We start from the raw sequence: 14,900 nt of genomic DNA on the forward strand, positions 1-14,900 counted from the left end.
CGTCAAAACTTTAGTACCTTGGGGTCTCCCGTTCTTCTTGTGAGTTTTTCCTTGAGCAGTAGGAAGCTTATTGAAGCAACAACGACGGTGACGGCTACGAAAACGTCACTAAAAAAATGAAGTCGCGCTGCATCAAACTTTATCGCGCTTATTCCATCTCGGTTCAATTTGTCAAATGTTGGCAATCTTTTCTGGAGTTGAATTCTGAAAGACTGTATCGAAGTTCAGGGAAAGAAAAAGAAAGTCATTGTCTTGTGTTCACGTCCTCCACAAAGCGTGAAGTTAGGCACTTTCACGTCGTAGTCTCGAGATCGTAGTCGTGCAGTGACGGCAAAGAAATGTACAAAAATGAGTGATGCACGTGAAAAGTGGTTGTTTTGCCAATCACTATTGCTTTTTTCTAGTTGACGTCGCTGTTGTCGTTGCTTAAGCTCCCTATTTTGTCCCGGTTAGCTTACCCCCGTGTGCAAAATTTATTACGTGTATGTCACGGGAACAGTTGTCACGTGCGTTTAGGACATTCCATAACGAGGATAGCTGTTGATCAGTGAAGATCATCGAACCTTTTTATATGGTGAACGGCTCCTGAAAAAAGTGTACAACAGAGTTTATACCATCAAGAAAAAGAATGAATTCTCAATCAAGTTCATAAGAATCGTTTTGTGACACCATTAAAACCCGAACATGACGTTCAATGATCGACCAGTTCAGCAATCATGTCGGCGTTTCCACATGACGTGACGTCCGCCATATTGGAGTCCCTAAACAATGAAACGGTGGCCATGTTGTCCTAAACCATTCCCCTGGAAGTTGAACCTTTCTCCTCTGTAAAACTTTCTTTTGTTCCAATAAATTTACATAGCTGCTGTCCACGTGAGTGAAACGCTCTATAGGATCTACTGTCGACTAAAATGATTTTTTTTTTCGCATAGAATTCTTACTTTTCTTAGCTCCTTACTGAGCTCTGAACACCTGTCATGTCTTGGGGTGAACCAATTAAATTTTAGGGCTTCTAGTTGCCCGGGGAAAAGGGTAAACATCATCCTTGGTACAGTTAACAATCTGACCACCCGCCGGGAATTTAACACGAGTATTTATCTTCACCCAAAATAGTCTCAATGTTTTTTTGAAACACTTGTTTTAGACAATAATTCAGACTGTAAATACCTTCAAGGCATAAGTTAATGGCGCCACATTATCTCGACAACATTCATTTGCCCCAATGTCACTTCATTTTCTCCAGCTGCGCTGGGAAGCTAAACTGTTCGGATCTTTACTTACCATCAGCAGGCGTCATAAGATTCTTAATTAATTACAGTTATTTCTGCCTGTGAGATGTCATAATAGCCAACAAAAGTTCGTTTTCTACTGCTGCATCATCTCTGCCAGTAGCCTAACGCTGATTTGCCTATGTTGCCCAGAGCTTACTATGGCACGTCCCTTAATACTGTACCTCATTCTAACCGTATTGCCTGTTTGCAATCCGCTTACAAGTTATCAGGTCGATGTGAATATTTTCGTTAAAAATAACGATACAGAGACGAGATCAATAGTACAAGAAGCTACGGGACTTTTTCACCTCGGAAACGGAAATATATCACTGAAAAACGGCGAAGGCAAAATTCAAGTAAATCTCAGAACGGTATCATATAACGAAGCGATCAGGAGCATTTTTACCCTGGATCAAGATCTCGTCTTCAACATAACGGTATCTTTGCGTTCGGCTATCTTTGTTCAAATTTCAAATCAGGAGATTTTTTTGTCATCGTTAATGGAAGGATCTAATATTGTTACTGTGGGACTGTTTCAAACGAAAGCAAATCCGTTTAGTCAGGTAAGATCACTTGCTAAAAAGCTTTTCTTTCAAGGTCGTTGAAAACTTCATTGTTCAGACACACGTACAATATTACATAAATGGATTATATACATTTCATTGTTAGCGTTACAAAACAGGAACAAAGGAAGGTTAAGTATGCCACTTTTGTTCAAGTTCTTTTTGCATTCCTGTGGTGATGTTTTACTGATTTTTTTCTTCAAATTTTTAGCTGTTCGTAATCTGATGAATGTTTTCTACTGTAACTGATTTGGCATCTCCTCAGTTTTGTGCTTGCAACTAAAAATATATCATCTAGCCAAAAGCACACTGGCTTTTCCCACCTTTGTGAGACGTAAAAATTTAAGTTTTTAACAAAGAAAGTATGGGCCAGTTGTATCGTATCACCTGAACTCCAAAAGAAATATTGCAAATTGCTGTCCGAAAAATATTTATTTCAGGGAAATTCCAGAACAGGTGGATAATTAAACTCTTGGCATCTTTTCAGGGTCTTACTAAACAACTAGTAAATACTAGGTTGCCTCCGGCCATGTCGCAGCTAAGTATGTAAATAACATTTTTGGCTATTGGCTTCTTTATATAACTAGCATTGTTTTCGAAAACGTCCCCAGCAAAAATAGCAGCCATTTAACTGAAAAGAGACCAAACGGTACGTTTCTTGCATCTGATAAGCTTGAAATCACCCTAAGAAATGAAATGGAAAGAAAAAATGGGGAGAGGGAGAAAGCCAAGGTTGATAACACCCTCCTCGATGTGCATAATTATGAATTCAGGCTATACTAAAGCTAAATCCGATAACTGCTATTATTATTAAACCTATTTATTTTGAAATTATACATCAGGAACGTCCTGTTAGCATTACAAGAATAGCTTCTCCGTCAATGATTGACTACGCAAGCACTATAAAAGACGTCATGAAGAAAATGGGATGGCGCATACTCAGCTTGGTATTGTCCGCTGATTACGAAGGAACTGTGTTCGCGGGCGAAATGCTCGAGTATATAAAAAAAGAAAAATGGGATATTTTGCACACCGTTTGGGTACCTAGATGCTGGGAAAATGGTACCGAACTCAAATCCATGTTAAAAGAAATCATAACAAATGAAAGTGACGTAGTGATTGTCCACTTCCGGGATTCCCGCAATGATGAGATATTCCAGTTGCTTGAAATGCTGGGCGTCAAAAATTCTCGACCCTCTTGGCTGCTAACGGACATTACTACCTTTGGGGTATCGATAATGAATCTTCCTGCTGGATCTGTGAAAATATCTCCGTGGACTACTCTTAACCGTGATTATATGGTGCATGCACTGTACGACGCTGTTAACCTGATTGCATTGTCGGCAGCAGCTGCAATAGAGACGTCTGGTAACAACGAGATAATTAATCACCAGTCGATAAAAAAGGACTCTAAGGCCCTGCAGCGTGCTTTTAAGCAGTAAGTTTTATAATGTGTTCAGTTTTCTTCACTCCTTGTAGAGTTTCCTTCACACGTATCGGTTTCTTATTTGCTCCAGAGATTCCACACTTAAGAGTCGAAAGGAAAACTGGGCCGAGTTAACGTTCGCAAAGACTTCTGGGACTGTTACTAGGGACAGGGGAAAAAACTGGCCAATAGCTGACAGGTAAATTCCCAATCACGATCCCAGAAACAATTGCGGGACGCATCTCGGCTCCAGCTCCCTTCTCCCCAATTCTAAAGCGGCCAATTAGCGTTCTGAGTTTCACCGATTTTTTCCCCCAACTTCGGGGCTTCAGGCTTGAGCATAAAAAACCATAGGCTCCGTGTGTGCTGCCTTGGAAAGAATGTTTGCATCATGGTCATGTGACGTTTTCAAGGGGATTTACCCATGCGTAGTTTGGCAAGCTATAAATCTATTACAAGACTTAGCGAAATGAAACTGACCATTGCAACTCCACACTTCATATTACAACCAACTGGAAAATGCTACTTATTTCATTACTGTATTTGTATTGTATACTGTTCCCACCACCACCCCCCCCCCCCAAAAAGTAGTTATCTCAGAATTAGAGTAGCTAAAAATTGTTACTTCAATTCCTCTAGGATGACAAGAAACACCTTTTTCCAGGGAAAAACCTCCATTTTCGAGAATCTTACTATGCGAAAAGGGCATTTCGCCACGATGGACATTTCACATCTAGAGCAAGATCTCCATGGTGTAAAACACTGGACCACTATTGGTCTCAGCACGTATTCAGAAATCGCTATAGCGCCCTTCAAGGCTCCAAATGGACAAATCCAGTTTCCACTCCTGGAACCTTATAGGCCCATTCTGCGAGTTCCTGTAGTTTTTAATCCTCCCTGGGTAATGGCCGCAGAGCGTATAGAAACATATGACAAGGAACTAAAGTGTATGGAAAGGGAACACATCTGTTACAACAAAACCGCATCAAGCAACAAAACCTTGTGCTGCTTCGGATTCTCTATAGAGTTATTAAAAATACTTCAGCGCGAACTGCAATTTGTTCCGGAAATTTACTTCGTTGCTGATGGATTCTATGGTATCTTTGATGAAAAGACAGGAAAGTGGAACGGAATTGTCCGGGAATTGGTTCTAGGTATGGGGGATCTGGCCCTTGGTTTGTCTTTGAGCGGAAAACGAGCCGAGTACATCGAATTTTCTTGGTCTTACTTACCCCTTGCTCTGAACGTAATTGTGGAGAAAAGGGATATTGGACCAGGTGAGATGAAAAAGACTTCGTTTTGTTTTCCTTGTTTACTGACACTTGAATAAACTTTTTAGAGAACCTACCGGAAATAGCCTGCGAGCAAGCTCTCCGAGGCGCTCTGATCTCGCAGTGGGGCGGGAAAAAGAAGGAGAGTTTGCAACAACGTGTCTGCAATCTGAATTTCACCTCCAGTTCCCCTGTGGCTCTAAACAAACATTGAAAAACACGTGCCATGGGTAATGAAGTCATTACTAATGCCATCTCCGCCAATCAGCATTTCGCATCGACTTTTTCGGTGCAGATATTCAAATTCCAGAGACGTAGTTGCAAGCTCTCCTTCCTTTTCCCGCCCCGCCGGCTAATCAGAGCGCCCCGGAGAACTTGCTCACAGGCTAACCAGAAATTGAGGCTATAACTGTGATGAAACCATTAATCTCTTTAATATGATGCTCTTTGAGTTGTACGTCTCCCAACATGTCGCCCAGTGTAAGACCATGTTAGGTAATCCAAGACAGTCTTGGATTCTAGATTCTCCGCTGTGGATTCCGAATTCCTTGTCAGAGGAACTTGAATCCAGATTCCAATCGTTTGCGGGATTCCGGATTTCTTTAGTTGAATTCCGATTCCAAAGGCCACGATTCCGGATTCCACAAGCAAAACCTCCCTCGATTTCAGATTTCACAAGCAAGATTTGCCTGCATTTCGAAATTTTCAGGAATCTGGACACGATAGTAGGTAGGAGATTAACTTAATACTCAACTGGTGACTCAAACGCAACTATAAAGGTACGCATAGCAAAACGAGCACAGCGCAAGTCACCTGATCTATGACATCATAACATGTCACAGCAAAAAAAAAAAACAAAATTGAACGCAAGGCTGGCAATACGGCAAAGGGCTGATTTATTTGAGGCCAATATTTTGGCTACGAAAGTCAGTTTTGTTTTAATTCCCAGTTCAAGTGACGTCTGGCATTAGCATCTCTACGTTAGAGATCCCGCAAGAAAGAACCGGTCGGTTTTATTTACGCGTTGAGTGGACCTCTGCATTCAAGGGTTTTTACTATGTTACAGAAAGGCGCCACCCAAAGGATATAGCTTAATTAACTTATTGTAAAGCGCATTTGATCATGCTCCATGGAAAATTGCGCGATATAAGTTTAGTTGATTGTAATTGTAATTGTAATTGCATAGGAGGGGTCTCTCCAGTTTTCTAACATAAAAGCCCAGCGAAAGAGGATGACCCAAATTACGGATTCAACAACTAACATCGCCTAACTTATGTCAACTATTAGTAACTGATTATGTTCAATATATGTAATTCAAGGTGTTCATTGGTTTTCGTGGTTGAAGCCCTTCGATTTCCGGCTATGGTTAACTATTGGGGGCACCAATATGGTCATCTTGCTTGTTATTTGGTGGCTCGATAGAAAGAGTCCACGAGGACATTATCATTTTTTCAAGGAGAGTGACGAAGATGGTTTGACCTTGTTGGGTAGGTGCCAATCAGTTAATCCTTCATTAATTCAAAATACGATTTGCTGCTTACAAACCCAAACGCTTAAAACTGAAAGCTAATGAGGTTGCATCGCCATTCCATATAGTCTCCTTCGCAGCCGTTATTAGGGTCGTCACTCGTCACGCAACGCTCCTCCCCGTGCGTGACAAGTGACGACCCTAATAACGGCTGCGAAGGAGACTACATTCCATATTGAACGAAAACGACCAAAGTGGTCGTCAAAAGTGCCAGATGGTTTACCTCTAAGCAAGAATCATGGCACTTGTTCCTGCATTCTGTATGATTGTTTGGTAATATGTTTCTCTTGTGTGCTAGATTCCATGAGCTATGTATGGGGAGTGGCCTTTGGCAAAGAGATAGGGGCGGCGAAAACGCCTCGCAGCTTAAGTGCGAGATTGGTGTCATCCGTGTTTGCATTCGTGGTACTGATTCTTATCAACTCTTATTCGGCGAACTTGATGGCTTTCTTGGTACAGGACAACTTTTTGCTACCTATTGAAGGTATAAAAGACCCAAAGGTATGCTTTTGGTAGTCACCAGGTACTTTGAAAGACATCTTTAGTAGCCTGTTCCAGGCGGTCAGATAGTGTGGGCAACGCGAAGAAAATTTGAGCGGGAAAAAAACATTGATGGGGGCGGAGAGTAGGGGGAGAGGGAACGTAAGTGTCCCTACTCGCCCCCTATCCTCTTTTCCTCCTCTTTTCCTCTGCTTCCCATTTCGTTCTACCCTCCACTATCTGAACACCTGGAACAAGCTACATTTTTAGGGTAACTTCCTTTGTAAGTAGTTTTGTCCCAAGGCGTTCCTCCCAGAAAGGGAAAAGTCCCCGGCCGAGACGGTCGCTCTGCACTTTCTGAACTTCCCAAACTCTGTTTTCATGGTTTTGACAAAAAAAATTAATTGCTTCTGTAAGCGAGGTTGTAAATCGGATCCTTATTCTCGTTTGAACTTATCCTCCTCGCTCAGCTGGTAAAACGTAGGCTGCACTTGCCTAGTCCCTGTAGGGCGTTTTCCCAGGCCTTCTCGGTCAATTCACTTCGGTGAAACATCCGAAGCGAACTCTTTTCTTCTTTCGGACCACGTGACCCGAAACGAATTGACTGCGCAAAATAACAACTAACATCGCCTAACTTATGTCAACTATTAGTAACTGATTATGTTCAATATATGTAATTCAAGGTGTTCATTGGTTTTCGTGGTTGAAGCCCTTCGATTTCCGGCTATGGTTAACTATTGGGGGCACCAATATGGTCATCTTGTTTGTTATTTGTAGGGCGTTTTCCCAGGCCTTCTCGGTCAATTCACTTCGGTAAAACATCCGAAGCGAACTCTTTTCTTCTCTCGGACCACGTGACCCGAAACGAATTGACTGCGCAAAATAATGAGGCCTAGGGAGTAGGCGAAGGCTGCCCTCGTTTCCTAATTTAGTAGTGTCTGGATACTGTCTGAGTGTCTTTTTCTTGTAAAGATATAGTTAATACCTACAACGCTGACGTCATCAGCGCTAATGTCTTCCTCTACAAGCTAATAAGATTCCGGCGCAAAAAACGGAGTAAGCGGTACGCCCTATACTACTGATATTAGCAAACGCCTTTCAAATTTGGTCAAAGGTTGATGGTTGAGAAGAACTAACCGGGAGATATATAATGTTGTACGTTAATTGCCTTTCAGCTAAGGGACCCATCTCTTCATCCGCCAAATGGATTCCCAATTGGTATCCTGCAAGGTTCCTTTACTGAAATGTATTTTAGGATTAACATTCACCATGAATTTCGCCAACTTTATAACAACAGCGTAAAAGTGAAAACATTTGATGAAGGAATAGACAAACTTAACAAAGGGTAAGCTAGTCTCATTACAATATCAAGCAATAAGCTAATTTTATACTCACATTCCCAAGGTGAAGTGAATGTTATGAGGAAGTTAAGGACCAAATAGTTGCATAGTAGAATAAAAGGAATCGGCTCTGATCCACTGAGACAACACAATGGGAAGCTTAAGCAACGAGGACGGCGACGGCTACGAAACTTTACTTAAAAAGTGATTTCGCGCTGTGTCAAGCTTTATCGCGCTTATTTCATCTCGTTTAATTCGTCAAATGTTGTCAAATTTTGAAATTGAATTCTGAAGGACTTTATCAAAGTTCAGGATAAGAAAAAAAGAAAAAAACGCCGTCGTCGTTGCTTAAGCTCCCTAATAGGGACTTTAAGATCCAACGACGCGGACGGCAACGAGAACGTCAAAAAAACCAAATGGTTTAATAAGCAAAACATTAACTTTGAACGTGCATCACGCTTTTTTGTAGATTTCTTTCCTGTTTTTGCACGACTGCGACGTGAAAATGCCTACTTTTGCGTTTTATGGAGGACATAAACAAGCAAAGACGAAATTTTATTTCTCTTTCTAAATTTGCCTATGGTCCCTTGAAATTCAGCTTCAGGTGGATTCGCCTACATTTGGCAAAGTAAGTGGGTAGGAATAATCGCTATTGAGACTGAAGGAACGCAAATTCACATTTTAGGCGACGTTCTCGTTGCTGTCGCGTCGTTGGATCTTAAAGTCCCTAATAACTGACAGGCGCGTCTCCAGTAACGATCCCATAAACAATTGTGAGACGCATTTCGGTTCCATTGTTTCTACAGTGGTGGATTTCTACTCTCGTGTCGCTCTGCGAACTAGAGAAAAAAGCCGCTTTGCTAGTAGGGTAGCCCCTTTACGTGGGCTGTTATATGCTTGAGGTTAAAATATGAGTAGACTGCCCGCCGACTATAGGACCTTGTGGAAACGCAAGTTCAACACAGTGTTTTACTAAGCACTGAACAGCACTTAACAAGTTGTAGCAACTAGCCTGAGTATCAGGCCTTACTTAGGGGTTAGGGAAGGGGAGAGAATGTCTCGGTCCCCCCTATTCAGCTGCCCTATTACCCTACTCCCCCTCCCCCCAGAAATGTTTGACACTCAGACTAGCTAGCAACTAATGGTAAGCCGATTTGACTTCCACCTGGCAGTGAAATTCAAGGATTGGTCGGGGATTACTTGTCTTTGCATGAAGTCGCCCATACCATTCCAGGATGCAGGTACAGCCCAGCTGGTCCTGACTTTTACACCCATGGCGTGGCATTTTCCGTCCCAAAAGGTTCTCCCTGGCTTGAGGACATCAACCGAGTTGTCACTGGGATGAAAACTAACGGAAGTTTTCAGAGGATTGAAAAAGTGTATTTCGATAAGAAAAAATGCTCCAGCTCTGCCGCCAAAGACCTGAGTATCGTCAACTTATCTGGACTTTTCCTGGCGGTATCTGTAGCTGTAGCGGTTTGCTTTTCAGCATTGTTTGTGGAAGTGATCATCATTTTCATTTTGGCACGAAATGGTCAGTACCTAGGACTTGCTGGAAAAGTATGTGTGCGTTTTTTATTCAACCTGAGAAAAGGCGAAGAACATCTGATAACTTTGAGTAATTCTACAATAATGCAAAAACGGAGTTGTGTCAAGGTGGAGTGTATAGAACCTGTGAATGAATATCAACACAATTCGATTAATGCACCAATTGACTTGGAACAGCTACAGTCGAGGATGCCGGGTAGACAGAGGGATGGTGTTTCCGCCGATGAAAGAACCTCGAATGCTCAATTCAAAGCTTTGTATCTAACAAGCGGTTTCCATAATGCGAGTTTGACTCCAGAAGACGCATCATTTTAACTCAATCAGTTAGATAGCCTGTTTTCTTAGCCGCTACATGTCGCGCGAGCTTTCGATTCATTTCGAATAGATATGACCAATTAACTCATTCATTACGAACTGGCGTTGCAAATTTGGACCACGTGCAAGTCAATATAATTTTGTTTGTCGTTTGTCCACTTAAGTCATCTTTGCTATGTGTACACTCCCATTAGGACGTTTCACGTCATCGTGCCCCTTTATTCGCCCCATGTAAAGAAATCCAAGAGAGGCTTGGATTCCGAATTCCACGCTGTGAATTCCGGGTTCCACGCAGTGGACTCTGGATTTTACGTACTGGATTTAGGATTCCTTGTCCGTGGAACTTGGATTCCGGATTACAATCGTTAGCGGGATTCAAGACGCTTTGAGCTGGATTCCTGATCCCAAAGCCCAGGGTTCCAGGTTACCCAAGGATTCAGGAATCAGGGTTGTCTCACATGGGGCGAGCTTAATATTATCTTGCTTTTTCTGCAGTATGGTCAGTTGACGTGTCACGTATCACATGTCACGTGTTCAATAAAGGATGCCAAAGTATGTTTTGCAGTATTTTAAACTACACATCTGGCAATGGCAGATTTTCTCCGCTCTCCGCATTAACTCCTGCTTTCAGAACGTTGTCTGAGTTTAAGAGGTGCATGCTGGCTAACTGAAAGCTTTTGGTAGTTTTTTAAAGATAATTAAAGATAATCAATTTTATCACAGTACTGCCTTAATGAGCATTACAAATGCAAACACATCTTCAGTAAGCTTTAGAAATCCACTGGTCTGATCTTCATCTCAGCTCTTTTAGCCGAGTATTTTTGACCTTTCCACGCGCGCCAGTTAATACCATCATGGTTAGATGAGTGCTGTCCATGATAGTAGAAGCCATTAAGACTAGCGGTCACACAGCCGTTGAACCACCATCCTCCTTTGTAGTTCACAGCACAGTTGGCTGAGATTTTATCGTTGTCGCGATCTTTAGTTGAAAACGCAGATCCAGCGTGATAACCCAAAGAATCTCCAGCAGTCCCTAGAAAAGAAAGAAAGAAAAATGTACGCATGCAGTGACCCTAAAAAGGGCGTTACCCCCGCCCTCAGCACCGACCCCGCAATATTGGTGCGCATATTGGAATATTGATCACATCTGCAAATTTCCTAGCTGAGTAAGGCGAAGTGCTACTCTAGGTGACAGAGATTTTTTCTCGAGTGCGATGTTTGCGGCGAGATGTTATGGGGTCGGCCGCGTGTCACTATAAACGGAGTGCCGGATTGCTAACAGTTTCTTTTGATCAGGGTTAACATTTCCGGGATCAGTGAAAAAATCGAATGGAATGGCTTCGCAAATTACGGAACAGTGGCTTCTCCACGCTGATTCCTCTCAGCACACTGTGATCTAAGGCTCTTTAACAGCTTTTGCAGTAGTTTTGGAAGTAGCTCCCCCCCCCCCCCCCCCACATTTTTGGTATACATGACAGCGTTAGTGCATTTTGTAAAATGTCCTAACACACTACGCATGATAAAGGCTTTTAGGATGTCTTTTATTTGCCGAAGTTCACTTGTTTTTATCATTATCACTCACCGTAATAATTTCCAAGGCTCATTTTGTACAAAGCTCTCTCACTTGCCACGGCAAAGAAATCATATTCAGCATAAGCAGTAATTCCTTTCGTGTCTTCGAGCTCCACGCGAAGTCGACTTTTTGTTTTTGTCAAGCGATTCATCTTGTCGAGTCCGAGCCAAAACTCGCCATTCAAGCTACCAAATCCGCGCTTGTAGTCATTCCATCCTCGCTGAAAGTCAACTGAACCGTCCAATCTTTTTTGGATCACGGTCCAACCTCCACCAGCGGCTTTTTGATCACAGAAAACATCAAAGGCGCCTGAACCATCAGGGTCAATTGCGTAAACTCCACTGGTTCTTTGGCCAGATTTGTACAGTTCAGCGCAGTTCTTCTTTACTGTAATAAAGAATCGCAAAACAATCACTTCTCCATTAAAACGGTTATGAACCAAGAAGACGTAGAGGAGCACCCAACTGGTCAACCTCGTTCCCAGGGTCCTCTCCTACTTGTCTCCGAGGGACGAGTAGGAATGGAACCTGGGAACGAGGTTGCCAACTGGCAACGACCTAACGACCGCAGGAGAATACGTCAGGAGCGTTAGGAGCGTCTCATATGGTTGCCCTGAGTTGTCCTAAAAACTATTTGCTTTTACAATGTTATAGTGGACGTTTGGTCGACTCGAAAGCTTTAGGTGGCTTTTTCGTCACACTCAAAAGTTTCCACATTAAAAACTGTTGGTCCATTTGAAAGTTCGAGGACTTGAGTAGCTGTAAATTTATTAGAAAAGTTACCCCAAATTTTTTTGCCTTTCTCGAACTTTAGAAATTTCTAGGCAATACTTACTCCTTCGAACCGTTATTTTAGATAAAAAAAGTCGTTGGATGCCCCTGATGATCATCATAGCGACACAACAAAGCACGTGATTGACTCCAGGCTCTAGCTTGTGCAGGTTATGGAAAGAAGAGAAGCTCTGGGAACGATGATGAGTTTTTGAGGACTAGGGGGTTCGTGCGCGTTTGTACCCAGGACGTCTGAGCTTGAGATTCCTATCATTTTGCAGTCTAAGTGAAGTTCACAAGGTCTCATCAGTCAATCTGCCTTTGTAAGATAATCCGAATCCGGATCCGGAACTAGTCACTCGAGAACTAAATAGAAAACTCAGTATAGTCCATATCGGCTATTAAGATTGTCTGCGACACAGGCTAAGAAATTTTTGCTTGCAAAAATCTAGAATCCTGAGCTTTTGAATCCGGAATTCAGCGGTAGGTATCCGGGATCCCGCTAACGATTGGAATCCAGAATCCAACTTTTACTGAAAAGGAATCCGGGATCCAGCACCTGGAATCCGGAATCCAAACGTGGAGTCCAGAGTCCAAGACTGTCTTGAATTACGAAGCTTTTGGATCATTTTACGTTTCTGTGAAACTGCCCACCTACCCCTCCCCTAAGCCAACATTTTGCCCTAAGTAAGAACTAAGTGTTAATGTTGGTTTAGGGGAGGGGTAGGTGGGCAGTTTCACAGAAACGTAAAATGATCCACGCTTTTTTTTTTTCTGAGAAGATAGGATCATTGTTATTTCGACGTTGAAAAGCACAAGCACAGTATACACTGAGATACACTGTCTCCAAGGCTATGCGCAAATTTGAGGGAGCCCCATGCCCTGAACCTGTGAAATCCGGGATGCTCAACGTATGATTTTTACGCAAAAACTAAGATTCCCTTTGGGTAAATCCCCAAGGACGTGGTTACTTGTCTCTCAGAAAAATGCGTTGATTCTATTGTACTTGCCTGAATTGGGGTTATTTCCAGTCAAAGAGTCGACCTTCTGCTGTATGTCAGCCAGCTGAGTCCGTATTTCAAGAAGCTGAGCTTTGATCTCCTTGTCTGGTCCTGAACAATAGTTGTTGAAGTGAACATTACCGCACCCTGTTGACGAAGATCCCCCGCTCGTTACTTGTTTTTGCTGGGGCGGCGCCTTAGTTGGCAGGGGAACAGTACAAAATGCTACTTGAAACAGCAGGATACAGGAGAATATTGCCTTGACAAAATGCATTTTCGACTAGGACGGTGAAATGCGAGTGAAACTGTTCTACTGCGTTCTCATACAATTGAACACCCAACTTGAAACAGGATTTTAGTAAGGCGATTATTTGGCTGTTGTGACGTGCTTCGAGCAGCTTAGATGGAATTGTTTATTTGTTTTTTCTCTTTAGTGCGGATATACATGAATTGGATTTTTATAATAAGATTTCTATGCCCGTACCAGTGACTAGGGCCCTGCTGCCCACACTTTTGCGTTTTCAAAAGTATGCGTTTTAATTGTCATCGAAAGCGCATCGATCGATTCGCGTCCACGCTACCGTTTTGATGCGTTGATGCGTAAAACGTTCGAAAACGATAGAATTGCACGTTGTGATGTAAGTTGAACTCTATGCACATGCTAGGAACACACGCTCCTGCGATATTTTCGGTCGTTGTTTTCATTATGATGCGTTATTCGACCGTCCATACTGACACGATTTGTATGCGTTTTTGTTTTGATTCAAGAGCGTTTTCAAATCGATTCGTTATCAATGTGGACACAAGGTCTAAACGCATCGAAATGTATACGTTTTCAAACGAAATCTCATTAACAATTATTTTTGCACGCCAAGTAGTTTTTCCGTAGGCGCACGTGTCGAAGTCTTAATACGTGCAGCGCGGCATTGCATACGTGCTTTGTTTTGCGCAGATTTTGACGTGTATTTCCTGATTCAACCCGTTAAGTGTAATTAAGCCCCAATATTCACATACAAATTCTCCAAACTGATCCCCGTACATTTCTAAAGAACAAGCAGTGGTGGATCCAGACCCTCAGATAAGGGGGGAGGGGGCGGTCATCCAGACCCTGAGATAAGGGGGAGGGGGCGGTCTTAAAATTTTTTTTTCAGCCCTTCGGGCCTCAGTTTGAACCAAAAATAAGGGAGGGGCGGGCCCCCCAGGGCCTCACCCGTGGATCCACCACTGACAAGTCATTAGAATTTGATAAAAGATCAAAGCATTTTTCTTTTGACGATCATTTAATTAATTCTCGTAGCCCTTTCACTTGATTATGATTGTTACAGATCTTTTCGCGGTTTTTTCAACTTTTGACATGGACAAGTTAGGGAAAATCTGTTGACACCACTGAAAACAGCGCCTTAAGATTAATAAAATTGCCTGGTTTGAAAGTAATTTGTTGAAAACTAACGAAGATTAGCTCCTCAAAGTCGCGAAATTTTACAGACGTTGGTATGGTGGTAGTGGTGGTGGTTTGTGTGTGTGTGTGGGGGAGGGGAAACGAACTTGCCCCCCCCCCCCCCGCCACCATACATTCGCAACTTTGCGGAGGTATATCTTCGCTCGCTTAATACCGTATTTATTCGAATAAGAGCTCAACCTCGAATTAGCGCCCACCTCGAATAAGCGCCCATCCAAAAAGGCAGAAAAAGTTAATAAGCGTCCAGCCTCGAATAAGTGCCCACCCCCTCCTCCTCCCAATCAAACTCAAATAAGCGCTCACCCCCACCCCACCCACTTGAGTGAATAAATTCTAATAGGAGACTTCCCCGAGG

The 14,900-nt window shown here is 42.7% G+C and overlaps 2 protein-coding genes across 2 annotated transcripts; one reads left to right on the forward strand and one right to left on the reverse strand.

The window, feature by feature from the left end:
• Window positions 1-1,771: 1,771 nt before the first annotated feature.
• On the forward strand, window positions 1,772-7,918 carry LOC140942178 (glutamate receptor ionotropic, NMDA 1-like). The gene is made up of 6 exons (XM_073391143.1): window positions 1,772-1,834; window positions 2,677-3,272; window positions 3,900-4,537; window positions 5,851-6,096; window positions 6,358-6,560; window positions 7,715-7,918. The coding sequence occupies exons 1-6, from the start codon at window positions 1,772-1,774 to the stop codon at window positions 7,886-7,888; spliced, it is 1,920 nt and encodes a 639-aa protein (XP_073247244.1). The 3' UTR covers window positions 7,889-7,918.
• Window positions 7,919-10,295: 2,377 nt separating this feature from the next.
• LOC140940496 (microfibril-associated glycoprotein 4-like) lies at window positions 10,296-13,461 on the reverse strand. The gene is made up of 3 exons (XM_073389474.1): window positions 13,096-13,461; window positions 11,325-11,702; window positions 10,296-10,775 (listed from the first exon to the last, which is right to left on the reverse strand). The coding sequence occupies exons 1-3, from the start codon at window positions 13,358-13,360 to the stop codon at window positions 10,513-10,515; spliced, it is 906 nt and encodes a 301-aa protein (XP_073245575.1). The 5' UTR covers window positions 13,361-13,461; the 3' UTR covers window positions 10,296-10,512.
• Window positions 13,462-14,900: the final 1,439 nt, after the last annotated feature.

The sequence above is a fragment of the Porites lutea genome, chromosome 6 (assembly GCF_958299795.1).
Source record: "Porites lutea chromosome 6, jaPorLute2.1, whole genome shotgun sequence".
Taxonomy (NCBI): Eukaryota; Metazoa; Cnidaria; class Anthozoa; order Scleractinia; family Poritidae; genus Porites; species Porites lutea.